Source organism: Phyllostomus discolor, chromosome 8, assembly GCF_004126475.2.
Source record: "Phyllostomus discolor isolate MPI-MPIP mPhyDis1 chromosome 8, mPhyDis1.pri.v3, whole genome shotgun sequence".
In the NCBI taxonomy this organism is placed as follows: domain Eukaryota; kingdom Metazoa; phylum Chordata; class Mammalia; order Chiroptera; family Phyllostomidae; genus Phyllostomus; species Phyllostomus discolor.
The window spans coordinates 37955469-37982582 of record NC_040910.2 but is presented as its reverse complement, the minus strand read 5'-3'; the positions used below and the strand labels follow the sequence as shown (position 1 = coordinate 37982582).

At 56.7% G+C, this 27114-nt stretch overlaps 1 protein-coding gene across 2 annotated transcripts; it reads left to right on the top strand.

Moving 5' to 3' along the window:
- Nucleotides 1-3294: 3294 nt before the first annotated feature.
- Nucleotides 3295-21765, top strand: BTBD2 (BTB domain containing 2). 2 transcript variants are annotated; one of them, XM_028520573.2, is made up of 9 exons: nt 3295-3693; nt 12969-13088; nt 14962-15118; nt 16108-16213; nt 16470-16667; nt 18850-19042; nt 19326-19413; nt 19745-19891; nt 20675-21765. In XM_028520573.2, exons 1-9 carry the CDS (start codon nt 3320-3322, stop codon nt 20834-20836), a joined length of 1545 nt encoding a protein of 514 aa, XP_028376374.1. In that variant the 5' UTR covers nt 3295-3319; the 3' UTR covers nt 20837-21765. The 2 variants fall into 2 exon arrangements, with proteins under 2 accessions (XP_028376374.1, XP_035888052.1); XM_036032159.1 differs by having other exon boundaries at nt 3315-3628.
- The last annotated feature ends 5349 nt before the right edge of the window (nt 21766-27114 follow it).

The window sequence follows — 27114 nt, the reverse complement described above, 5'->3', positions numbered from 1 at the left end:
CCTAGAAGCTGTGAAAATGTGACCTTCCATGAAAAAAAAAAAAGAGACTTTGCGTACGGGATGAGGTTAAGGATCTGAGACAGGAAAATTTTCCTGGATTTCCCAGGGTACCCAGGATCATCGCAAGGGCCCATGTAAGAGGGAGGCAGGGTGGTCAGGAGTCAGAGATGTGATCCAGAGATCAGACCCAGGAATGCAGCTACCCTTAGAAGCCAGAAAAGGCAGGGAATTATTCTCTCTGGAGCCTGCAGAAGAAACCAGCCTGCCCAGGCCTGGATTTTAGCCAGATGAGACCCATTTCAGACCCCAGAATGGCGCAATAATAAATGTGCTGTTTTAAGCCACTAACTTTGTGGAATTTTGTTACAGCAGCCCTAGGAAACTGTTACACATCCCCAGACATTTCCCCCATGTCCCTCCAAGTCTTTATTTGTGCTTACAGATAACCGAAACTACTCACCAGGCAACTGTTTATATATATAACCACATAACATTAGAGATTATTATAAGGGAGGCAAGAACAAAGTTACTTCCCTGTCTGTCATTAGCAAGAGGTGTTCAAAGCGGCTAGCAGGGCCAGCTGCATCAGTTACATGCTCTCAGCCACAAGTAACAGAAAGCCTGACTCTACTTGCTTAACTTCATAGACGTTTATTAGCTCAGAGAACAAACGGCCCAAGCCAAGGCAGCCTCCAGGCCCAGCGCGGCCAGAGCAGTTCAGCCGTGTCATTTTGGAGGTGGATTCTTTCCATTGCCCTATTTTGCCATCCTAGGAGCTAGTCTACAGAAACTTTTTCTGGAATCCTCCACCACATAAACTCGTCCTCTCATCTCAGTGGCCACCAGCACTGGGCACAGGCCCAGGTCCTGGACTGATCTGCCAATTGGCCGGTCATTCATGCCATGACAGCTGCTGTGACCTTAGATCTTAATATTCAACCAGAAGTTCTTTTATTTTTAAAAGATTTTGTTTATTTACTTTTAGAGGGAGGGGGAGGGAGGGAGAATGAGAGGGAGAGAAACATCAGTGTGTGAGAGATACATCATTGAACATTGATCGGTTGCCTCTTGCACACCCCCCAACTGGGGACCTGGCGCACAATCCAGACATGTGCTCTGAACCGGAATTGAACCGGCAGCCTTTCAGTTCATAGGCCGGTGCTCAATCTTCTGAGCCACATCAGCCAGGGCAGAAGTTATTTTAGATACTGTTGATATGACTATTATGATGTGAACTTATATTCTATGTTGACAGATAAAACAAGTAAGAAATTTCACAAGTTATAATCATGATCTTAAGAAATTTATATGGTTTACCAAATGATGAAAGAAAAGTGTGAAATCATTTCTAAAAAAGGGGTCTGCTAAAAAAAAGAAGGGGTCTGCAAATATTTTCTGTAAAGGGCCACAGAATAAATATTCTTGACTTCACATGCCATATGACAACTACTCAAGATTCTTCTGGAAGCCAGGGAGCAGGTAGACAGAAAGCAAATGAATGAGTGTGTCTACATGACAATAAAACTTTACTTAGGGCCCTGGCAAGGTGGCTTGGTTGGTTGGGGTGCTGTTCCAATGTAGCAAGGTTGTGGGTTCATACAAGTCAGGGCACATACAAGAATCAACCAATGAATGCATAAATGAGTGGAACAACAAATCAGTGTTTCTCTCTCTTTCTTAAATCAATTTAAAATTTTAAAAATAACAGCTGGTGGGCCTGGTTGGTATAATTACTAAGGACACCTGTTAAGGAGTATTGTTAGAGTTACACTGGAAATAGCAATATGAACTCACAGTCTTTAAAACTTATCAATTTTACCTGAGCACTGAAGTAGCCTTTAAATGGTCTCCCACCAAAAGTCTGTGTGCAATGCTTGGAGAGGAGTCCCCAGTATTAAAAACGCAGTCTTCAATACTCTTTCCCACCCCAGGGAATGAGGGTTCTTATGGAAACATAATAGCTGCTTTTATGTTTCTGGGCAAGAAGGTACAATACGGGCTGGAATATCTTGTTGTCAGCAATCAAGGATGTTTCTCCAAATTCTGGGAGGTGTTGAAGGCACCCAGGAGCCCAGCTGAAGTTATCTTTCATCAGTAACAATTATAGGTAGCAAGCTCTGGCTGAGTGGCTCAGTTGATTGGAACGTAGGCCTGTACAACAAAAGGTTGCAGGTTCAATCCCCAGTCAGGGCACATACCTAGGTGGTGGATCCAATCCCTGGTTGGGGTGAGTAAGGGAGGTAGCTGATCATTGTTTTGTTTTTCTTTCTCTCTCTCTGCAGTTTTCTCTCTCTAACATCAATAAACATATCCTCAGTTGATAATTAAAAAAAGATGCTGCTCTTTGTAAAACACAAAACAAAACAAACATAAAAAAACAAATGCACTGGTTGTTTATGCATAATAGGATGATAAATGGTGTTAATTTTTCCTATATTTTTCTGGCATTTGCAAGTTCCCACCTTTTTCATACATGCATTATATAAGATGAGGCTGCAAGGTGTTGAGCTAGGAGCGCTGTAGGATCGATCCACAGGGACCTGGCCCAGAGCACCCAGAGCACGGTCCTGTATATCTGTCCAGTCTTGGATGCACAGAGCATCCAATACAGTAGCAGTCTGCCGCCCAGCCTCAGTTTGCCCCTCTGTACAGCCGAGGTTCCCTCCACTGGGCAGGCAGACCACCCAGGGCTGAGGGCTGGGGCCCAGGTTCCCAGGTCTGGGATATGGACTCTGGGGTCCAAGCTCTGAGGTGGGGTCTGGATTTGGGATTTGAGTACCTGGCAGGATCTGGGTCCCGAGACTGGGTTCAGTGTCGGGGCTTGGGGTGTGATGCTTGAGATCTGGAGCAAGTGTGGGATCTGGAGCAAGTGGGCTGAGGCCTGAGGTCTGGGATGTAGGATCTGGGGTGTGGGGACTGGGGTTCAGCCTAGGATCCGAGGTCTAAAGTCCGGGACCCAGGGTCCAGGATTCGGAATCCAGCGTCTGGAGTCTGAGGCTGGGGGTCTGAGGAGTGCGATCTAGAATCCGGGGCTGGGGTCTGAAGTGAAAGGTCTAGAGTCCGGGGTGCGAGTCCGAAGCAGATGTAGCTGGTGGGGTCCCTGTCTGAGGTCTGGGATGTGGAGCCCCGGATCTGAGGTGCCGATTCTCCACCAGCCCCCGCCGCTCTTTCCGTCCCTCCCTCTCCCTCCCCCACCTCTCTCCCCACGCCCCCTCCTCGGTCCCCCCCTCCCGTCGCCCCTCCCCTCCCCTCCCCCTCCCTGCGCCCGCCCCAGCCAGACAGGCCGGCCCCGCCCGCCCCGCGGCGCCGCACCGACAAGATGGCGGCGGGTGGGAGCGGCGGCCGCGCGTCGTGCCCGCCGGGTGTCGGTGCGGGCGCGGGGGGCGGCCCGGGTCCCAGCGCCAACGCTGCCCCGGCCCCCGGCAACGCGGCCGCCGCCGCCGCCTCGGCTCCCGCTGCCCCCGGGACGTCCCCTCCGGGCTCGGGGCCGGGCGCGCAGGCCGCGGCGGGCGGGGAGCGGGCGGCCGAGGAGCCGGGGGCGGCGGCGCTGCTGCGCGAGCCGGTGTACAACTGGCAGGCCACCAAGCCCACGGTGCAGGAGCGCTTCGCCTTCCTCTTCAACAACGAGGTGCTGTGCGACGTGCATTTCCTGGTGGGCAAGGGGCTCGGCGCGCAGCGCATCCCCGCGCACAGGTGGGCCGCGCCGCTCCGGGACCCGGATCCCGGACCCTGGGACCCACCATCCCCGAACCCGGGACCCCGGACCCCTCCTCCCAGGACCCCGGGACCCGCTATCTCCGGGACCCATCATCCCCGGGACTCCACCATCCCCGCACCCGCCACCCCGGGACCTTCCATTGCCATCTCCAGGACCCCGGATGGTCTATCCCCAGACCCTGCCATCCCAGACCCTGCCATCCCAGGACCTGCCATCCCAGGACCCTCCATGACCCCACCAGGGCCCCTAAGTCTCACCACTTGGACCCTAGGACCCTGCCAGATCGCCGTTATCCCACATGACCCCTCCAGGACCTCCCCTGCCTTCAGTCACCCTCTGCACGCCCCACCTTCACTGGGCCCTGTGACCCTGCCAGGCCCCCACCCAACCCGCAGCCCCCAGATACTAGCCCTTCCCTGTTTCCAGGATCCCCATCAGAAATTTGTGGCCCTATAACTAACTGCCCCCAACCCTACCACCCTGGCCAGGATTTCCAGGCCCTGCGACTCCTACCAGCTCCTCCACCTTTGGGACCTGCCATCCTGCCCCAGAGACCTCCTCCATGTCGTGGCCCCCAGAACTCCTCCAGACTCCCCCTCATAAACCCAGGACCCCCAGATTCCTAAACTATGTAGCCCCTTCCTGTGACCCCCAGCCCCCTGACTCCCCCAGTGTCCTGACCCTCCCTAGCTCCCTTACCACCCTCTAGCTCTGACCCCCCAATCCCAGGGCCCTTCCAGCCCCCTGACCCCAGTCCCTGGACCTCCCCAGCCCTTTGTCTCCCAACCCCCAGGCCTCCTCTCTGGAAAAGGAGGCCTTGTTGGTCCAGGCCCCATCCCTCTGCCAGTTTCAGGGTGCAGCCCTCAAACTCCTGGGCTGGGTGGGCTAATGTCAGACACAGTCCTGCCCACTCCTGTCCCTCTGACCTTGCTTCCCATCACACCTCAGGGACCCCGGTGGGGAAGGCTCACTGGGGGACCCATGGGGGAAGGGGGATTGGGGGCTTTCTTGCCTCTCCTCTGGCGGTGTCCCCCAACCTGCTGCGAGGGTCCTCTGCCTCTCTGGAGCGTGGTCTGTAACCTGTGCCTTCGAGAATCTTGTTGGCTTCTTCTTGGTTACTTGTGCACAACTGAGCCTGGATTCCTGTCCTCAGAATGTTCCAGGCCTGTGGTCAGGTCCCCAGGACCTATCCTGGCTTCTCCCTGGTGTGTGTGCGGCCCTCTCTCCTGTCACCCATGTGGACTGCCCCTCTAAGCTTGGAGTAGGGGCGGGGGGCATGGTCCGTTTGCCACCTGTGATTCCCTCCTGGACCCCTGGCCGTCTTCATGCCCCTCCTGCTCCTAAATACTACCTAGTCCAGTCTAGGCTGTCCTGCCCACCTGACCCTCCTAGAGCCCTCCGGGGAGGGGCAGGTCAGTGCAGCTGGAAGCCGTACCCCCTGAGGGGACCTCAGGGTTTTGCTTGAGGGCAGTGAGGGGGTGGGGGGCCCCTACTCTGAGTGCTTGCTGACCTTGGAACATGTGTTAAGTTGTGCTTGAAGGTCTGTTGGCTGGTGGCAAAATGGGGACAAGAAAGGTGGGCACAGGGACCCCTGGAGAGAAGCAGAAGAGAGGCCTGGCTGGTGGCCCTGGAGCCTGGGCTCTGGTGGGAGAGGGAAGTGAGGAGGGACAGGTGTGACAGGTAGTGACACTTTTTGAGAGCAGGAGGCAGACACAAGGGCCCGGGCGTGATGATAGGCTGCCCTGCTCCAGGGTGGACACCCCTGAGCAAGTGGTGCTGAGCGGGACAGGAAGGAACGCGTAGGGCTCCGGGCTCAGGGAGATGAGGCCTGGAAATCAGAGGGGCCCCCAGCCCACTTGGGAGCCTAAGCAAAGCCTGAGCAGAGGGAGCAAGAAGCACCCTGGGCCACTGTGACCGCATCTGCTTTGAAGGGTAGAGTGGGCCACAGACACCATGGGAGACAACTGGCTTGATGGGGGCAGCAGACGGGGGACACAAAGGGTAGGGTTCGGCGTCTCTTCGGGGGAGGCATGTTCCTGTGGGGTGCTGAGGGGTAGCTTGGCAGCTGAGGAAGCGTGGGGGCCTTGGTGGGGTTTCCCGGACTCATGGCCTGAGCACCCCAGGGGAGGGCAGGCATGGAGGCCCACGCTGTGTCAGAGGGACGAGGCACCGCCGAAAGACAGCCAGAGGCAGTGGGACCGGAGCAGTGTGCCTTTGGGGTCTGTGGTTTGCAAGGGCCCATCATGACAGGAGTGGACGGGTCGGCCTGGGGACAGTGTGTGGATGGAGAAGGAGGGGTGCTTAGGAATGGCGGCAAGGAGCCACCCTGAAAGTGGGGTCCTAGGTGCAGCCTCTTCTGGGTGTGGGGGCGCATGCTTGCATCCCAGTGTTCATCAGACTGTCCTGCCCCCTGGACCTGTCACTTTCTTGGGGCACTTGCTTCACAAGTTTCATGTCACTGTGGGCTCTCTGCCCGGCTTCCCTGGAGCACGTCACTGGTACACACTGCCACTTCTGCAGCTGTGGGTTGTCCCCCTGGGTCCTGAGAGCTCCCTGGCCCTGGGTACTTGATGACTGGGCCAGGCCGGTGTCACTTTTTTTATCCCATTGCCTTGGCATTGGTGCCCCACTCTATGGACCCCCCTGTAGAAGGTTCTAATTGTTTTTCCTTTTTTGCTTTTGGGTGATTATTTTATTTAAATTTATTAAAACTTTACCTGTGGTGGTTAGGTGGGTGACTGCCCAGTGAGTGACTCTGGGTTCTCTGCCCCTCAGTTTCCCCATCTGTGACCTGGGACTGCCATTCAGGTGTCTCTGTCCTGGGACCACTGGGAGGAGTGACTCCATGACCCAACCATGTGCTTATCACAGCAGCCCAGGGCTCCACTAAAGAACCAGGAGCTAGATGGAGGCGGAGTTAATGTCCTGGGGGCGGGGCTGGTGGAGAGCGTGCTGTGAGTGGCAGAAGAGCCTCCTGGTTCCTGGTCAAGGGGGACACTGCCCAGCCAACTTTGTTGCCACTCCTCCTGAGGGGGCTGGGTTTGGGGACTTTATGTAAAGAATTGAGTGGAGAGCAGAGCCCTTCTCAGCCAGGCGGCCAAGGGTCAACCACAGGGTGATGTGTGCCTGTCGGACACCCTGAGCATGTGACGGGAAGGGCACCTCACCTGGATGTGCCTTTGCCCCCAAACTGTAACCCTGGTGTAGTGGGCTCAGTAGGGGCACCCCTCCAAAAATAGACGTGTTTGTGTCCTAATCACCAGAACCTGTGATTGGAACCTTATTTGGAAAAGGGACTCTGCAGATGTTACTCAGGTGAGGGTCCCAAGATGAGCGCATTACTGGGTGTCCCCAAACCCAATGACAGTGTCCTTGTGGGAGACTCCCAGAGGAGAGAGAACAGCCAGCCCTGCGATGACAGACGGAGAGACTGGGGTGAGGTGGCCACAGGCCCAGGGACACTGGAGCCCCCGGAGGCTGGGAGAGGCAGGAGGGGACCCTCCCTGTGGGCCTCTGGAGGGAGCAGGCCATGTGACGCCTTGAGTTTGGAAGTCTGGCCTCCAGGACTGGGAGAGAACAGGATTCCATCTGCAGCACTTTGGGTAGCAGCCTCGGAAACCTGTCTCTCCAGTCTAATCAGGAGAAAGTGCACAGCAAACCTGGCCTGGGCGTCTCCTGCAGGACACAGCGGTCGCTCCTCCAGACCGCCCAGGGCGTGAACACCAGCGAAAGGTGGAGAGAATGTCACAGTCTGGGCATCCTAAGGGGATGGCCATATGCCACCTGGGACACAAGACAGGGTCCTGGGGCAGAAAGTGGACATCAGTGCCAGCACTGGTGACATGGGAACAAGGCCTGAGACAGACTTTAAAGAGCAGAGAGGGAGAGGCTTATGCTAATTTTAAGGTGTGGTCGGGACCCACGGCTCCGAAGGCCCAGCTTAGGGTGGTCATGGCTGAGACTCAGAGTGGCCCCTGCTCTTTGGGTGCAGGGTGAAGTGGGGCTAAGGACCGGGAACAGAGGTTGGCATCTGTGACTGCAGAAGGGGCTAGCCCTGGGTGGGCTCACGTCCCGTCTCCTGCTCTGCTCAGCTTTGCAGCCTCTGCCCCACCACCCCGTGCTGTTGTGTTTCTTCTCACAGCGCTGTTTTCTTCTAACTTTCCAAAGCCCGAAGTCTGTACTGTGTTGCTCTTGGCTAGCTGTGGGCAAGGCTGTGCCTGTCCCCTGTCCTGCATCCCCAGTGCCAGGAGAATGCTTGGCATACAGTAGGTGCTCAATAAGTACATGTTGGCCCTACCTGATAGATCAAATGCGTACATTCTCAGGGCTTGCTCTGAGGAGGTAGCAAATGTCGTCAGGGTAGCATATATGTGGACACAGGCATCTGGCACTTGTGCAAAATTAACTCAGATCTCTTTCTTCACTCTCATGGAGAATGTGGCCACACTGAGGAGTCTGGAACGTGGGACAGTTTGTGTCCAGGGCTTCTTTTGTGATCTGTGTTTGCGTTAGTCCAGCAATACCTTTCTTTTTTTTTTAACTTAATTTTTAATTTATTTTTGAAAGATTTTATTTATTTATTGACAGAGGGAAAGGGAGGGAGAAAGAGAGGCAGAGAAACATGGCCAGTTGCCTCACACACGCCCCCTGCTGGGGACTGAACCGCACCCTAGGCAAGTGCCCTGACCAGGAATTGAACTGGAGACCTTTTGCTTTGTGGAATGACGTGCAACCCACTGAGCTACACTGGTCAAAGTGTGACACCTCTTTTGATGACAGTGGCTCTTCGGTGTATTTTGAGGATTGCTGAAGAAGTTCTCCCCAATTTTATTTTGTGTCGAGACCTTTGCAGCTGATCTGATACATGGACTCTTGCAGAATCGATCACCCCTCTGCCCGCCCCTCCAGCCCACAGCCATGGAGACATGGCGCTGACAGAAAAGTGTCTCCCTGCGGAACGCATCTTCGAGCGCAGCAGCGGCAAACGTGTGTGAGGAGCCAGATAGTAAATATTTTTGGTGGGCCACAGGGTCTCCAGCCCAGCTGCTTAATTCTGCCTTTGCAATACCAGAACAGGAACGCATATGTGAGTGAGGATGGCTGTTTTCCAGTGAAACTGTTTACAAAAACAAGTGGTGGGGAGGGTTGAGTCCAAGGGCCGAGTTCACTGGTCTAGTTGCTCCTTAATGATTTTGTGAATCAATTGATCAACTACTAAAGCAACTTAGTGGGGAATTGGTCTTCCCAGAGATGCTAGGAGAACTCCCAGTTAAAATATGGAGTACTGCCTTGGCTGGTGTGACTCAGTGGATTGAGCACTGGCCTGCAGACTGAAGGGTTGCTGGCTCGATTCCCGGTCAGGGCACATGCCTGGATTGTGGGCCAGGTCCCAGTTGGGGGTGTGAGAGAGGCAATCACTCGCTTGTTCTCTTCTACTTTGTTTTCTCTCCCTTCTTTCCCCTCTGTCTAAAAAATAAATACCATCTTTAAAAACATATTGGAGTATGTCTGGGGGCATGATCTCTGTTCATGTGCTCTGGGCATTTTCTCGGTGTCCTGGTGAAAGTTTTGTAGTTTCCAGCACTGTATGGCTCTGGTATGTTTATTGCTGAGTTTTTGCCTAGGTGTTTTGTTATTATTTCTTTTGGGGATAATCTTTTCCCCATTATGTTTTTTCTAGCTGATTATTGCTGGGAAGCTATAGATTCTGGGGCATATTTATTTTTATGTGATTTGAATTTATTTCTGAGCCCTCTCAGTGTTTACAGCCGTTCAGGAGACGCTGGCCTCGCCCTGTGCAGCGGACTTTCCCGCGCTAGTGGGACTGTTCCAGACCTGTGCGCTCCACGACCAGGCTTGTGTGGCTCCTGAACATTTGAAATGTGGCTGTCGAGACCAAGGACTCGACCCTTTTAATTAGTTTAATTTTAATTCAGATTTAAGTAGCTCTGTGGGGCCAATAGCAACCATATTGGCAGTGCAAGCTTAGAATTTTAAATTAGAGAATCTTTTTTATGGGCAAATCACTTCTGTCTGTCTCTCCTATTTCTGTCTTACATTTTTCGATTCTTACTGCATTTCTGACCCCCAGGCTGTTGCTCCATCACGGGGGGCAGCTGGCAGCCTTGGCGATGTTCGTAGTTACACGTGAGCCTCGAGATTGGTTTCCCACAAATTCTCATCAACAAGGCAGGGAACCTTCCCTCTGTTCCTTGTTTACTTGGTTTTCAGGAAGTGTGGGTGTGGGGCATCATTAAGAACTTTGCTGGATTTGGGTTTGTTTGATCCAATGACAGTGGAGAAGGTTTACCTGGCTGTCAAGTGTCACAGCCCAGTTTTAGCGCACCCATCACCCCAGAAGTTCCCTGCTCCCAACCCGGACCCCAGACAACTGCTGATCTCTGCTCTCCGCTTCTCTGCTCTCACTGGTTTAGGGTAATGTTTTTGAGATTTGGCGGTGCTGTGGAGTGCTAACGTAGAGTTGCTGTTTACTGCTGAAAGCCATCCTGTGGGCGGGCCGTGGTTTGTCCACTCACCAGGGGTGGGCGTGTGAGTCCCTTCCACTGTGTTGCCGTTAGGAGCGACGCCGCCGTGAACACGCATGTACTGCTCCACGTGCAGATGCGGTTCCTTTTCTCTTGGGCAAATAAATGCTCAGGGGTGGGAAGGGTGCGTCTCGGGCTAGCTCTTACCTTTGGCCTTGTAAGAAACCGCCTTCCCAGGTAGCCGTGCCATCTCCCAGCCCCTGCAGTGCTGAGGTGCCGTGGGCCTCGTGGATGAGCCGGAAAGGCTCCCTGGTCCAGTGTCCAGAGCAGCGGGTGCGGGGTGGTGGTGCTGCCTCCAGAATCCGTGCTCCAACGCCTGTGCGGCCATCTGGGCTGGGCTTCTCTTTGATGGAAGATTTTCTCTTCTTCAGGAGTTGCTTTGGTCGTTCGTGTCTTTCCAGGAAACAGTCCATTTCATCTTAGTTGTCACTGGTTGCCAGGAAGTTGCTGGGAAAGTCCCGCACCATCTCCTGTGTCTGCAGTGCCGGCCCCGCCCTCCGTCCCGGCCCCGGTGGCCTGTGCGCCCTTTGCTTTCCTGGTCAGTCTGGCTAAAGCTTTAGCGATGGATTTCTCTTCAAACAACAATTTTGGTTCCATTGGTGTTCTCTACTTTCCCATTCCTAATTTTCTCAATTCCTGCTCCCACTTTTATTAGTTGCATCTTTCTTTGAGTTTGATTTGCTACTTGTTTTCTAGATTCTCGAGGTGGAAGCTTGCCTTGTCGAGGTCTTTATTTAGTAAAGATGCAATATTTGACCCCTGAGCCCTGGGAACCGCACCCCTTGCATTTGGGTGTGCCTCGTCTTCATTCTCCAGGGTCCCTGGTCTTCCTTCCGTGGCCCCTGGGTTACCTGGAAGTGTGTCACCCCACTTCCAAGCATTCGGCGGTATCTCAGGGTTCTCTCTGTCGTTGATTATGATTCCGCCCCTCTGTGTCTGGGGAATGTGCCTGGTCGCAGTGGTTTTAAGTGTGTTTGTGTGGCCTCGCGTGCGGTCTGTTGTGCACGGTGTTCTGCGTGCGCCCAAAAGAACTCGACTCTTCCATTCCCGGGTTGAGGTTCTGTGCAGCCACTTGGTCGAGTTGGCGGATGCTGCAGTTCAGTGCTCCAGCGCCCTCGCTGCTTTTCCGCAGTCCTGTCCGTCGTTGAGGGCGGGCGTGCCAGCCTCCAACCGTGGCCGTCGGACACCTCCTTCCCCCCGTGAGCGCTGTCCTGCCCCGTGTGTTTTGGGGGCACTGTTGCTGGGTGTGCGCGTGTGCAGTGGCTACCTGCTCCTGGTGGGCTACCCCTTTTCTCCTGGACTGTTCCTCGTCCTCAGGTCCGTTCTGTCCGATATCACGGCAGCCCCTCCACCCTCTCACCACGCCGGCCTGCAGGGCACATCCGTTCCACCTTTCCGTTTCCATCTCCCTCGCGCCTTTGGGCGTTGGGCAGTGATGAGTGTCCTCAGTGCACTGTTCCAGGAGGCCCGTGAAGTCGGTTTGTCCTGTCTTTGCCGATGTTCGCTGACACAGAGGCAAGCAGGGAGAGCAGCCTTTGGCCCAGAATCCCGGCCCAGTTTAGTCTAAGGTAGGGTTTGGCCGGGTGCTATGTGAAGGGTGCCCCAGGCTCGAGCAGAGCACGCAGGGCTGGTGGCTGCTGACTTTGGAGACTTCCGAGTGGGGTGGCTGCTCGGGGACTCCGGGCAGGGATGTGATACAAGAGCCTCGCGGACCTGGGGGCAGGCACTCTGCAGTGTGCAGGTCGCTGGGCTGTGGCTCCTGAGCCGTCTGCACTTCCCTGGGGAGAGGCTGTTGCAGGGTGGGTCCTGGGGACCGAGGATGGACAGCACAGAGCTGGTGGCACTGTCCTCATGTGGTCACCACAGAGTCCTTCCAGAGACCCTGCCCCCTGGCTCCCATGGGTTCTCAGCTGGTTGGAGGGAAGGCTGGGTGCTCTTCTCAGCTTGTCTTCACCCACTGGGTCATCCTGCCCTGCGAGCTGAAGAAGCACAGGCAGGTAGACCGGAGCGGCTGAGTCACTGCTGGCAGAACTCACAGGATGCCCCACAGCCATTGCCTCCCAGTGCCCCTGTCATTCCCCTGACCTCTGAGCCCTGTCCCGCACACTCAGCCCCGCACAGGTTCCCTGCCAGGCCTGTCCTGACCCTCACTCCCCTCACGGCCCTGCATTCGTCTCCTTTCCACCCCACTACCAGGCTGTCTGCGCCCTTGACCTGTGTCTGCCTCCTTCTAAGAAAGCAGGGGCCCCAGTACCCAGAGGCCGAGCACAGGGGAGGTGTGAGTAGAGCAAGTGAGTGAGTGAGGGCGTGAATGAGTGAGTGTGCGAGTGAGAGCATGCATGCCTGAGCGAGTGGTGACCGGATGGACGGACGGACGGATGGATGGAGGAAGCTGGCAGAGGGCATTAAGCCGTCTACCATGGGGGACATGACTTCAGTTCTGACCTCACATTGCTCTTGGTCCATTGAATGGCCTTCTTGCTCTGCGATGCCTCTCTTCTGGAAGCCTCAGCCACCAGGATGCTCTGGGCACGGCGTCTGTTGGTGGGGGCAGCTGACAGCGGAGTAGCTGCTGCAGCACCTCCCAGGGTCTCTGGTGGGGATACTTGCTTCACACGCCCCTCCCCCCCTCCCACAGCCCCAGGCTTGGGTGATGGGGCTAGGCGGGCCACGTGGAGGGTAACCGGGTCCGCCCTTCATTCCAGGTTCGTGCTCGCCGTGGGCAGCGCCGTCTTCGATGCCATGTTCAATGGAGGCATGGCCACCACGTCCACCGAGATCGAGCTGCCCGACGTGGAGCCGGCGGCCTTCCTGGCGCTGCTCAAGTAAGGCTCTCCGGGGCCTCCCGGCTGAGGGGCGGGATGGGCGGCCTGGTCGTCTGAAATGTCGGGAAACAGACAGGGCTTGGGGAGGAAACAAAGGCCCTGGTGACGTCACCTCCAAAACCTGGCTCCCTGGGGTTGCCTGGAATGCGCCTCCACGGTGAGGGGTGGCTCTGGAGACCCCCACCCTGTTTTAATTTTTGTATGTTTAAAATGGACATTTAATCCGTTTACCACATATGGTGGTTCATTCATTTAAGGTGTACAATTCAGTGGTGTTTAGAAGTAATTTACAGATGTGTGCCACCACCTCCTGTATCTGGTTCCAGAACATTCTATCACTCCAAAAAGAAGCCCCATCCCCACTAGCAGTTACTCCCCAGCCCCCTCCGCAGCACCTGGCAACCGCGGACCGCTGTCTCTCTGGACGTGCCTGTTCTGCACGCTTTACATGAACGGCATCGCGCACCCTGTGGCCCCCTGTGACTGGCCCCTCCCCTGAGCGCCGTCCCGAGGCCCATCCACGTACTGCAGTGTCCTTCAGCCTTAACAGGGAAGGACATTCTGACACCTGCTACGACGTGACTGACCCTCGAGGACCTTGTTGGTGAAATAAGCCAGGCACGGAGGGACAGGCACTGTGGGACCCCACTCACAGGAGGCCCCTGGAGGAGTCAGGTCCACAGGGACAGGAAGTGGTTGGTGGGAGCAGGGGCTGGGGGAGGGAAGTTAGTGTTCGATGGGGACGGAGTGTCAGCTTGGGGAGATGCGACAGTTGCGGAGACGGACGTTGGCGACGGCCGCACGACAGCGCGCACGTGCCAGTTTGGTCCCCATCGGGGCGCGTCCGAGGAGCAGCCACTGAGCGCGTAAACCAGTGGGACAGCACGTTGATGCCCCCCCGCTTTGGGTCTCTCCCCCTTCCCTCTCTCTCAAGTCAGTGTTTACAAAGTGTGAATGTGCTTCATGCCACTGAGCTGTGCACTTAAAAATGGTTAAGGTGGTAAAGTTTACGTTATGTAGACTTTACTTTTAAACAATAAAAGAGATATCCCCCCAAACTCCCCAAATCAGGCAACAGGCTGCAGCCCCAAACCCAGACTCGGGGAGCACTGTCTCTGTCCTTCCATCTGTCTCCCTGTCTGTTTTTCTCTGGGCTTCGGTAAGTGCCACACAATTGCCCTCTGGAAGGAGGCAACGTTCCCTCTCACCGTTGGTGTGGGAGCGGCTCACTGGTCCTCCTGCGCGCATCAGGGCCTGTCCCCCTTCGGGGTTCCTCTGCACAGCTGACCTCGGGGTGGGGCCGTCCTGTGGGGGGCAGTGCAGGGTCTCCCTGACCCCGGGGACGCCAGCTGCTGGGCTGTGCTGGGCTCTCTGCTGCGCTCCCACCACCGTGCGCAGGACTCGGATTTCTCCGTGGCCTCACCATTTTTTGTCGACCCCAACCTCCGACCCACATTCAGAGTCAGGTGCTTGGTCACGGTGTCCACACGTGTCTGTGACCTGCCCACTCAGCTTTGCCATAAGGCCTGCCGTGCAGGTCGGGAGGTGTGGAAATGTCCCCGTGTCCCCAGCAAACTCGTGGCAGCCTTTGCCCTGGCATCCCCGCGTGGGAGGGGAGCGGGCCTGCAGTGCGGGTGTGTCCCGTGCTGGAGCATGGGTGCTTCAGCTGCTCACTGGTGTCCCCTGGTGATGGCCTTCGCTGGTCCGTCATGTCTGGGCCTGCATGTCTGCAGGTTAGAGGGCAACAGGTGGTTCTGGCAGGTCCCTCGGGGCCGGGCCAGTGGGGTGGGGGTTAGTGTGGGGTCTTGCTGGGGCTCTAACAGCACCAGGGTCCCTAGGGTCCTGCCTCACGGACACCGCCATCCCTCCCCAGGTTTCTCTACTCGGACGAAGTTCAGATCGGGCCCGAGACGGTCATGACCACACTGTACACGGCCAAGAAGTACGCGGTGCCTGCACTGGAGGCACACTGCGTGGAGTTCCTGAAGAAGAACCTGCGGGCGGACAACGCCTTCATGCTGCTGACGCAGGTGCAGGAGCTGGGGGTGGGGGGGACAGGGGTGGGGGCTGGGGGTTTCTCAGGCTTTGACACCCTGGAGGGTGCCCTGGCCCCCCGCCCTGATGGTCCCCTCCATTTTCTAGGCGGCCGTGGCAGCTTGTGGCGGGCGGGGCTCCCATGTTCATTCGGCTGCAGGTTTCCCGCTGTCTTTGCCCTTGATTCAGGGGCTGAGGTGTGGGGGGGAAGGCGCTCACGTTTCTGTGAGAAGGTCCATTTTGGGCTCTGTGTGGTCATCCGGCTGTGGTGGGGCTGCAGGGGACCGGGAGGCCTGGGCACAGGTGGGTTGCCCTCCCTGGCTGGTCATAGCCAAGTTAACTTTGCAAACCCCTCGCTGAGGGGGCACCTGGGCCACTTGCCGAGTCACTCTGAAGGGCCAGAGCCAGAACTGTCGTGGGGCCACTCCAGCCGTCCGCTGAGACAGGGGCCTCGGGTGGTGTGCTCGCCAGGCCCCAGGCAGAGAACGGGGCTGAGGAGTCAGGGTCTCAGCGCAGCCCCGCTTCCTCTGCACAAGGAGTCAGAACCTTGCTCTCTCCCGGCCCCCGCCCTGGGTACCTGGTCCAGAGCGAGGGGCCCAGGAGGGCCGGGCGCAGGGCTTTTGTGTCCCGTGGTCACTGGTGGCCCTCTCCCCAGGGGCTCCCGCCTGACCCAAGGAGTGATGGAGCCCGCCGCCCCAGGGGTCATCCCTGTCTGCTGCCCCTGCCTCCAGCCCTGGACTGCGGGGGCCCCGCTCTAGGGAGGCGGCTGCCTGGAGCAGGGTCCTTCCTTCTCTGGCCCCGCCCGCCCCACCCCAGGCCAAGGTTACTGCGTATCTGTGAACTTGGAGGAGATCTCCTGTGCCCTCGGGCTGGCACCGTGTGAGCACCCAAGCCCCAAGACTAGACATTTGTGACAAGTTTTAAACCACAAAATCCATCTCGGGTCCTGTCTCGGGGCTGGATGTTGACATACTGTCCCTCACAGGCCCGGCTCTTTGACGAACCACAGCTTGCCAGCCTGTGCCTGGAGAACATCGACAAAAACACGGCCGACGCCATCACTGCGGAGGGCTTCACGGACATCGACCTGGGTGAGGCCTGCGGGGCACCTGGGGGAGGTGCCCTTGTGCCCCGGACTCCACCATCTGGAGGTAGGGTGGGCGCGCTCCTCCCGCAGAGACTGGGCGCTGCTGGTTTTCGGCCTCACCAGCCAGACGGCTCCTGCCTGGCCCTGCCCTCTGCTGCCATCCGTGATGAGATGGCGAGGCAGAGGCTGTGCACGTGTGCTGACCGTCCCTGGCTGGGGCTGCGGCATCCACGTTGATGTGGCCCCTCTGCCCCCCTCAGACACGCTGGTGGCTGTCCTGGAGCGGGACACACTGGGCATCCGCGAGGTGCGCCTGTTCAGCGCTGTCGTCCGCTGGTCTGAGGCCGAGTGTCAGCGTCAGCAGCTGCAGGTGACACCCGAGAACAAGCGGAAGGTCCTGGGCAAGGCCCTGGCTCTCATCCGCTTCCCGCTGATGACCATTGAGGAGTTTGCCGCAGGTGATGTCCAGGGGACCGGGGCGGGGTGCTGCTCGGGAGCAGCGGGGCCCCTGGGGACCCTGCGTGTGACTCAGCCGAGTGTCCCGCCAGGTCCGGCACCAGCCTTGTGTCGGCCCAAGAGCCCTGCCAGGGACACAAGTGTGCCCCTCTGTGCTGACGACTCTCTTCTCGTTGATGGGGAGCTGGGACTGGGCACAAACGTATAAACACGGACTGGCCCCAGGTGCCGTGCGGCCAGCCCGCATCTTGGTGTCTCCTTCCCTCTGTGCTCCCGTGTCCACACCCGTATGTGTGAGTGTGCCAGCCACTGGGGGTCCCCATCTCGGACTCACACCCTGTGGGCCCCGGCTTCAGTGTCCTTGACGAGCCTGTGAAGGGGTGGGAAATGGCCATGGTCGCAGTGGCCCTGCTACGGGGCCTGGGGTCTGGGCCGATGTGGGGGTGGCCCTGACGGAGCCACCCACCTCATGAGGACGCCCACATCTTGGGGGCCATTGGGCAGCCAGCCTGGAACCCTGTCCCCCGCACTGGGCCTCCCCCTCCTGTCCGTCTCTGGGCTAGTGCTGACCCCGGTGCTGGAGCCAGACAGTCCTGGAAGGTTCCGTACGGGGCCTGCGATGCAGCTCTGTGGTCGGCACGTGTCAGCCACCCTGCCTCCCCCAGGCCCACGCTGCCCGGGCCCTGCCCCGGTCTAGGGTCAGCTGACTTAACGACAGCAAACATAACTGAGCGTATCTCCCGTGATGCACTGGCTGGGATGTGTGTGTCCTGCGGATGCGTCTTCTGTGATCTGAAAGTCAGACTTATTGGTGGTCCACAGTGTTACATCAGTCCTGGGGTGATGCCTCAGAGAATGTCTCTGCATTCTGGGAACACTAGGGCTGGGTTACTCTCTGTGGTGCTGTCCCGGGCACTGTGGGGTGCAGAGCAGCATCCCTGGCCCCCCACTTGAAGCAGGAGCACTCCCAGTCATGACAGCCACAGATATCTTCATACCTTGCCTGGTGTCCCCTGAGGGAGACCCCTGGGTACAGCGTCGGACTGTCCCGTGCTGAGACACCTACAGGAGGCTTGCTGGGCTTCCCTCTCCGTACTGGCCTTCACCCCCAGAGCAACTCTCCTCGAGGACCCCCGGCCTATCTGGGTGACAGACCCCCTGGGACTCAGGCCCATGTGACACAGCCCCCCTCCTGGCAGTGTCATCCCCTCAGGCCCTGTCTCTCTGCAGTGGGCCCCAAGGGGCTTGTCTCTCTGCCCCTGTGTGTTTTAGAGAACTTCCCGGCTTGGGTTCCACTGGAAAGTACCAGAAAGTAGAAGTTTGAACCCTCCTAGCTCCATGCTTCACAGTTGAGGTCGGATATATTTTTCTTTAGACACTTTCTATGCAGAGATTAAAAAACGATGGTCAGCATACTGCATTAGGTTTTCTGTCTTCCTTACTCACTGAGCGTGCGGACGTGCCGTGTCCGTATCTGCTGCTTTGGGCCACGGGAGCTCTGAGCCACGCTGTGGCCGGCCTTCTGTGGCCCTGGGCTCCGAGTTGGTGGATGAGTGATTCTTGTAGAGCTTGGGCCTGTGTCACACCTTCTGTTCTGGAGGCAGAACAGCAATGGGAGGGGTGCGTGCCAGGCCCCCGCCTGTCCGTTTTTGCATGTGGCCTCCACCGTCACTGTCGGGTTCCCCCACCCTGGCTCCCGGCCTGCCCTGGGCAGGTCCCATCGTCTCCCCGTGTGGGCCAGTGCTGCTTGGCCAGGCCCCCTGGCCACTTCCAGCAGGGAGTCACCCCTCAGCCACTAATGGCTCTGAGTGTGGACAGGCAAGGTGCTGCCTGCTCTGTCGACTGGGGAGGCCCGAGGGTGGAGCCTGGCGCCGGCAGGCTGACCCGGGGCCAACGAGGAGGCATTCTGTCCACAGGGGGCCAGCTAGTCAGAGCATTAGCCCCACGTCCGTGTCAGACCCCGCCCCAGACACCGAGGCAGAACGGCCCCATTTTGGGGCTGCCTGGACCCCTAACGTTTTGCAGAAAAGTCAATGTCACTTCTGAGAGATGCTGTGGACTTGAGATGCCCATGCACTCTGGTGTCTTCTGTGCCGGGGGGTCACCCAGCCTTCCCCACCCTGCCCTTCCCTGGCCCCGGGCCACACCCCACCCCAGTCTGACCACCGTTCCCTGTGCCTGCAGGGCCTGCGCAGTCAGGCATCCTTGTGGACCGAGAGGTGGTCAGCCTCTTCCTGCACTTCACCGTCAACCCCAAGCCCCGCGTGGACTTCATTGACCGGCCGCGCTGCTGCCTCCGTGGGAAGGAGTGCAGCATCAACCGCTTCCAGCAGGTGGAGAGCCGCTGGGGCTACAGCGGCACCAGTGACCGCATCAGGTGGGTGTGGAGCTGGGCCGGGCACTGGGGCTGAGAGGCTGGTGAGGGCGCTGTGTCAGGGTGCTGGGTGTGGGGGAGCGGGGTTGCCAGCAGTGAGGCACAGGCAACGAGCACAGCTGCCGGGGGCCCTGGGCAGGGACTTCCCGCCCAGGAGGCAGCCCCACTTCATGGGAGGCCTCTCGCGCCCAGCAGCGGAGGGGGCCCTGGAAGGCTCCGTGCCTGTGTGTGTGCTCTGGCCTGCTGGTGGGTTGTCCTGGGTTTAGCGCCTGTCTCTGTCCATCAGGTTCTCGGTCAACAAGCGCATCTTCGTGGTTGGCTTTGGATTATACGGCTCCATCCACGGACCCACGGATTACCAAGTGAACATCCAGGTACCTGCCGCCCTGGCCCTGCCTCCACATCTAGGTCCCATCCCCAGGTCAGGCCCAACCCCAGACACCACCCCACGCCCCACCCAGGCCCTGCCCCTCCCACTGTGTCCCCCGTTTCTCAAGAGCATCCCCCCCAGGTTCCCCCATCTCTCCCTTGTTAGGGTCTGTGCCATGACACACCGTAAATGGAGGGAATGTTCTGGCGTCTCAGGGGCTATGCGCCCAACCCCATGGGCCTCGTTAGGGGTCCCAGGTGGGACCCTGCCCTGCGGGGTCCCGTGGGGAAAGCAGGGGACCGAGGCCCCAGGTGAGCGGTGCCTGGCCCTCGCAGATCATCCACACAGACAGCAACACAGTGCTGGGCCAGAACGACACGGGCTTCAGCTGCGACGGCTCCGCCAGCACTTTCCGAGTCATGTTCAAGGAGCCGGTGGAGGTGCTGCCCAACGTCAACTACACGGCCTGCGCCACGCTCAAGGTGTGCCTGACCCTGACCCTGACCCCGACCCTGCAGTAAACCCCAGTCCCCGAATACTGCACAGAACCCCGACTTGGACCCCTGGGTCCCGGACCCAGGACCCCACCTGACACCCGACGCCAACTCTGGCCCCTGAGCCCTATTCATTTTGACCCTACCTGTCTTTTGTCTTTAATTTCCTGAAGGGCATAGGACTCTGGTCTGATAGTACAGTAGTCCCCCCTTATCCCTTATTCGTGGTTTCAGTTACCCATTGTCCAAAATATTAAATGGAAAATTCCAGAATTCATCAACTTTAAGTTGTGTGTTGTGCTGAGTAGCGTGATGAAATCTTGCTGCCCCATTCCATCTATCTAGGACCCTGACCCCAAATATGATCCCTATCAAGGACCCCAGCATCTAACCCTTCTCTGATCTCCAGACTTTATCCAGCACCACAACCATGCCCTTGCGTTGACCTTAATTTTGACCCCTAAACCCTATGCTGGATTCCACCATGACCTCCCACACTAACCCCTGCCTCGAAACCTAAACCTTATTCAGGACCTTGACCCCAGCTCTGATCTTTGACCCCTCTCCAGGCCCCTGACTTGAACCCTGACCCACCCTCTAGCCACCTGCGATGGTTGGGGCTCGGGGGGGGGGGCATCTGTTGTGGGTTGCAGGGTCTGCCCCCCTGAGGCCCCACAGCACACACGCCTGTGCAGGGCTCCGCCACCCCCTGCCCGGCGGGGGCCCTGGTCTCGGGGTGGTCCTGACCGCATTGTGGCCCCAACCCTGCAGGGCCCGGACTCCCACTACGGCACCAAAGGCCTGCGCAAGGTGACCCATGAGTCGCCCACGACGGGGGCCAAGACATGCTTCACCTTTTGCTACGCGGCCGGGAACAACAACGGCACGTCCGTGGAGGACGGCCAGATCCCCGAGGTGATCTTTTACACCTAGGCACCGGCCCCCACGCAGCCGTGAGGACGGCAGCCCGAAGCCACCAGAGACAAGTGGACCGCCCCACGTCCCATGCCAGCCCCCAAGGGCTCCCCATGCCATGCCCACCCCTGGCCATGTTTCTGGCCATCTCCATGGTGGTGAGCAAGGCTGCCTGTGGAGAGGAGCCGGGAGGAGTCTGGGCAGGCAGGGCTGTGAGACAATCCCTCAGGATGGGGGGCGGGTCCCTGGGTGTGGGCATCCAGCCCCCCGGCCCTGCCGCTCCTCCAGGCTGCCTGAGCAGCTGCCGGACAGGAGGATCGTGTAGGCCGTCATCTTGTTGTAACTGCACATAGCAATGCATCTTGGATTTCCATTTATCTGGTAGGAGATGGTGTGGGGGGCACCTCCAGTGCATTTGATTGGGGTCTTCCGGTCTGTTTACTGGGGACGCTCAGGCCACTGTGACCTCAGCCCCCAGGATGCAGGCCTGAGCCCCAAGGGATAGGAACCATGAGGGGCTTGTGCCCCTCAAGGCCCTGCAGGCTGGCTTTCCCGCCAGGTCCCACCCCAGCCCCTGGCCTCTCTGGACAGGCCTCTCCCAGCCCTGCAGCTGAGGGCACAGGTCTCAGCCCATCTGCCTGGGAGGGGTGATGCTGTGGGTCAGCCACAGTGGTCATGTGCCCACTGGCCCATGGGATCAGAGGGCATTGTCTGCCCGCCCCCCCTGTACATACTGTGTCCCCGCCCCACTCAGCCCCCGAGGGAGCGCTCTGCCCACAGGTGCTGGAGGGCGCAGCCCCTCCCCTGAACCCCAGGCCCTCCCCACGTGTTCCTGCCCCAGTGAGTCCTTCTGGAAACTATGTTCTCCCCGAAGCCATGAAAGGTGTGCCCTCTTCACGCCACACCCCCAAATGATTTTTTTTAAATAAAGGAAAAGAAATACCTGCCCTGACCTGTGTTTCTTCCTGTTGGAGCTGGCAGGACCCTGGCAACTCTGAGCCCTGGCACTGTCCTCTCTGTGGCTGTTCCCTCCCACGTAAGGGGACCCGGGACCCCTGCCTACATCTGGAGTCACTGTCTCTCAATAGTACATGGTACATGGAGGGCTCCGGGGTGGGTTGAGACCCTCCCCATGACCTCTGACCTGTGCACAGGAAAGTTCTTCGTGGTGGAGAGCAAGGCTGCCTGTGGAGAGGAGCCGGGAGGAGTCTCAGCAGGCAGGGCTGTGAGACAATCCCTCAGGACAGGGGCGGGTCCCTGGGTGTGGGCATCCAGCCCCCAGGGAAAGTTCTGGGGCCTCACCCTGCCCCTGCTGTATAGCAGTGGGGAACCCTGAGGTGGTGGGCAACATGGCCACGGCCACCAGCAGGGGAGCCACACCCTGGGACTTCCGGCACTTTTCCCGATGTCAGCAGGGACCCTGCTACAATGAGCCGTGCAGGGGTCTTAGGGTCTCTGCCATCTGGACCTGGGGCTGCACCTTGTGTATGGCAGGTGCCCGGAAGTGCTGAGTTTTGTCCCCAAGCTGCACCTGTGCAGGGGCAGGTAACCTGACCTGCGCAGCCCCTCTCTGACACTTCTAGGTGTCATGGCAACGTCCAACATCCATTTAAAAATTACCGAGCAGCCATGTCTGGTGTGGCTCAGTGGACTGAGTGCCGGCGTGTGGATCAAAAGGTCACTGGATTGATTCCCAGTCAGGGCACGGAGTACGGTGAGGGTTGCAGGCCAGGTCCCCAGTTGGGGGCGTGTGAGAGGCAACAGGTCGATGTTTCTCTCCCTCTTTTTCTCCCTCCCTTCCCCTCTTAACAAACAAGAAAACAGCATACTGAGTACTATAAAGTGAGAAAAAATACAAAGATTCACTCATATTTTAGAAATTGGAGTTATCAGAGAATTTATACATTCAAGACAGTGGAGGAAATGAACAAAATAGAGGCAGGAATGGAGAACTTCACCAGAGTCAGAGCATCTGTGTGAGGAGACTGCGGCAGCTGCTCCACGTGGGGAGACTGAAAGCACGTGGAGCAGACCTGCCCCCTCCCCAGGGCCAAACCTGACCCACCGGCCGCCTGAAACAAATGCCCCAGCGGGTCTGCAGGCCCATGGGTGAGAAAAGTAAATCCTGATTCTTATTTAAAAAGAGGATCTGTTTGGCCTTCTGGAACTGAGAAATGCACGATCTGTAATGAAGAACTCAGTGGCCAGGTGCAACAGACAGGACTAGCGAACTAGGGAAACGGCAATAAAAGATGTCCAAGGTGGAACACGACAGAAGGAGAAAAGCAAGAGCGAAGCACAGGAGACGGGGAACACCGGGCTGGCACCTGTCTGCGGAGTCCCGTGGGCAAGGGTGGGAGAACGCCACGCCGGCTGTACATGAAGAGATGACGCTAAGAATGTTCCACAGTCGATGGAAACATCACGCATCACGCTGGTTGACAGCTGTGGGACCAGCCCAGGGTCCGGTGTATGGCCAGGGAGGTGACAATGTCCAGGCTCCATGCCATGCTCCGTCACAACAAGTAAACCCTGCCTCTGCCCCAAGCCAGCTGCGAGCTGTGTGACCTGGTGACCTAATCCCAGATGCACGGCAGGGGAGGGGCGTGGCAGCGCCAAGCAGGCTCTCCTCACCAGTCACACCACCTGGTGTACCTGCGGAGGGGGCGCCTGCGCCAGCCTCAGCCCTGAGAGCTGCAGTGGCAACTATGACGCATAGGCCAGTGACTCCCTCCTAAGGGACAGCCAACTCTCCTGGCAGATCAGGGCTCAGCTTAAGCTGCCACACACGAATGAGCAGATCCAGGAGCTGCAAACTCTCATCCGGGGCAAGACAGCCAGTAGAAGGAACTTCGTGTTTCCTGGGGATCATTTGATCAGACTTGTTGTGGAAGCAAGACTAAATCAGCTGCCATAAAAAGAACAGATGGTTCCCTAGCTGATGTGGCTTAACGGATTGAGTGCCGGCCTGCGAGTCAGGAAGTCGTAGGTTCAATTCCCGGTCAGGGCACATGCCTGGGTTGTGGGCTGGGCCCCCAGTAGGAGGCAGGCGAGAGGCAACCACACACTGACATTTCTCTCCCTCTCTCCCTCCCTTCCTGTCCAAAATAAATAAAATCTTAAAAAAGAATGCATGGTGACCAACAGGGTATGAGTAGGAAGGCGTGAAATTTGAGAAGGGAAATTGTGGGGTCAGCATCATGAGAAGTGGCACCGGAAATACCGCAGTTGAAACTCTAAAGGTTCTTACACAACATGGATTCAGTGCTGTGCTGCCGTCTGCTCAGTCTGCTCTCCACTCTCCCGGTGCCCGGTCGGTCGTTCAGGGTCGTCCGGGGGCTCCAGAAACCACAGGTTTAACTACTGGAGTTCATCCTGTCACACCTACTCATTCTGGGCAGAAATACTTTGGAACAGACTAACTTATTCAAGGAAAATTAATGATGTTGTGTATATTATTAGTTACATTTTGAGTATCTCCTTGTTTTACTGATTCACTTGAGGAATGGCCGAAGAAAATTGTGTTAAAGATGCTGTGTAATTTTTGGAAGTGGACATAGCAAAAACAATATTTGAGGTTAATTTTATTTGAGTATTTTTTGACTTTCTTAAATTTTGCTGGCACCAAATTTAACAATGAAGCATACCCAACTTGGGGAAAAAATCGTCACCCAACGACATGCTTTTGATTTTAGAGAGAGGGGAAGAGAGGGAGAGAGGGAGAGAAACATTGATGCAAGAGAGAAACATCAAGAGAGGTTGCCTCTTGTATGAGCCCTGACCAGGGACCACACCTGCGACCTAGGTTTGTGCCCCGACTGGGAACTGAACCTGTGACCTTTCGGTTTACGAGTCATTGTTCCAACCAAACAACACCAGCCAGGGCAGAAAATATTTTCATAATATTCTTATGCAAATTGCTGATCCCTTGGTACATTGCAACTCTTCAAATTTATGAACCTCTCTGTTTGGAGACTGCTGGCAGCCATAAAACCTGAATGGGAATGAGTTCTTTACCCACTACAGTTTGCATTTTTAGACCTAATCAACACACAGAGAACACTCTGCCAACAGTGGCAGAACACACATGGCTTTCAAGTGCACAGCAAACAATGGCCAGAGTAGGTCACGGCCCGTATCATAATGCAACCCTAAACAGGAGTCATCTACCTCATGTTCTCTGACTACAGTGGAGCCAGACCAGAAATCAATCATAGGAAGACCACAACAAAAATTTCCAAACGTTTGGGGATCGAGAAACACCTTACGTAAACATATGGTGAAGAATAAACCATATGGAAACTAGGAAATACTTGGAACTGAGTAATATTGCCATCATGAAACACCAAAATCTGAGGACCCTGCTGAAAAAGAGAACTGGGGAAAATTTATAGCCTGGAAAAGAAGAGAGGTTTGAAAATCAAAGGTCAAAACTGTCATCTCAATAAACTAGAAAGTAAGCGGCAAATTCAACCCCCAAAAGAGGAGAAATAAAATATGACAAAAAGTGAACCAGAAAACAAGTGAAATACGATCAGCTGGTTCTCTGAGGAACCACAGCAATGCCTCTCTCTTTAGGAGAGAGAACACAGAGACCAGTGTCGGGGATGAAAGGGCCCCGCAGACGTTCAAGAGACAATACTGGGAGTTTGAATTCGGAATGGAAACAGACGGCTGAGGAAGACCGTAACTTCAGCTGGTTAAAAGAACACCAGAAAAAGGACACATTCATTACAGAAATCATATATAGGTGCAGCCACTATGAAAAACTGTGGAAGGTCCTCAAAAAACATCAAACAGCCACCATGACCCCGCAATGCCACTTCTGGGCACAGACCCTAGGGCAATGAAGTCAGGGTCTCAGGTGCCCATACCCCCACGTTCACTGGAGCATCATTAACAACAGCAAGGACATGGAGGCGGCCCAAGTGTCACAGTCGGAGACACAGATCAAGAAAAGATGATATGTACTGTACATACGTGCACATATAGTGGTAAGTATGTGTACAGATAAAGAGTATGATTCAGCCTTTGAAAAAGGAGGAAGTCCTGCTACTTGCAACAACCTGGATGAGCCTGGAGGACACCGTGCTGCGTGAGGTAAGCCCGACACAGAGAGACAAGTACCTCATGACCTCGCTCGCGGGTGAGATCTAAAACTACAGCTGCACTTACAAAACCAGAGAACAGCATGGGGTCACAGGGGTGAAGGAGCCCGGGAGATACTGGTCAAAGGGCACAACTTCCAGCTGTGAGAGTAAGCCTGGGGGTCTACTGTCCAGCATGGTGGCTGTGGTTAACGACACCATGTTGAGTACTGGATAGCTGCTGAGCGGACAGACCTTGTGTCCCCACTGCACACACAAAGGGTGATGGCAGGGTGACAGGTGTGTGAATGTCCTGAACTGTGGCGACTGTTTCACAGTGTATACGGACACTAGACCGTCAGTCCACAAGCCCAAAATTTTAAAGTCCTGTATAACTGTAAATGTATCAGAGATGTGGATGCTAGGAAATCGAGGGGCAGAACTGCAGGGAGAAGAGCCCCTCCAGGGGAGCAGAGGCTGGCAAGCATCTGCCCAGCAGCACTGCGCTGGGCTCGGTGGGTGGCTGGGCTTGCTCAGGGCAGCACTTTAGGGACAGCGGCCACCTAAGAGCCGATACTGGTGTGGGCCTGCAGAATGGACCGGAACCTGGAGGAGCTCGAGAAGCTTGACAGGTTCCCCCTGATGGGACTGTTCTTGGTGCTTGGGTGGTGAAGCTGGGGTGGGAGTGAAAGGCGGAGGGAAATCTGCAGCCTGCACTGCATGGAAACCACAGTCCTGCTAGGATGAGGGGCTGGGCAAGAAACACAGGGCAGGTCGAGACATAAACTCGAAGACATCTGAACTAGGGGTGAACGAAGCTAATTGAAGAGACCAGCCCCTCACCCAAGCTGCCTGGTGAGGGATGAAGGGCGTGCTTTCTGGGGAGAAATACGCCTGGCTTACTCTTTCACACACAATGTTTGCAATGCAATAAAAATTATGGAACACTGAGGGAGGAAATGCTGCCCATACACAAGGGAGGGAAATCGCCAACAAGTGGATACGCAGGAGAGCCGGCCGCGGGAATCGGATGGCAGAGACAATGAGGCCACTGCTGTAGCTCTGTTAGAGTACAGAGGGAAATGGGGCCGAGGGGTGAGAGATGGAAGGTGTCAATCAAGAAAGAGAAGGTACAAAGGGAGAAACGGAAACTGCAGAACTAAAAGTATCTGAAAAGAATTAACTGGCTAGACCGAGGGCAGACAAAAC

Bases quoted from the DNA above. Each gene is read 5' to 3' on its own strand.
- BTBD2 (XM_028520573.2), top strand. From the start codon at position 3,320: ATGGCGGCGGGTGGGAGCGGCGGCCGCGCGTCGTGCCCGCCGGGTGTC. The intron at 15,119-16,107 runs GTGCAGGAGCTG...TGTCCCTCACAG, and splicing joins CCTTCATGCTGCTGACGCAG to GCCCGGCTCTTTGACGAACC. The intron at 19,414-19,744 runs GTACCTGCCGCC...TGGCCCTCGCAG, and splicing joins ATTACCAAGTGAACATCCAG to ATCATCCACACAGACAGCAA.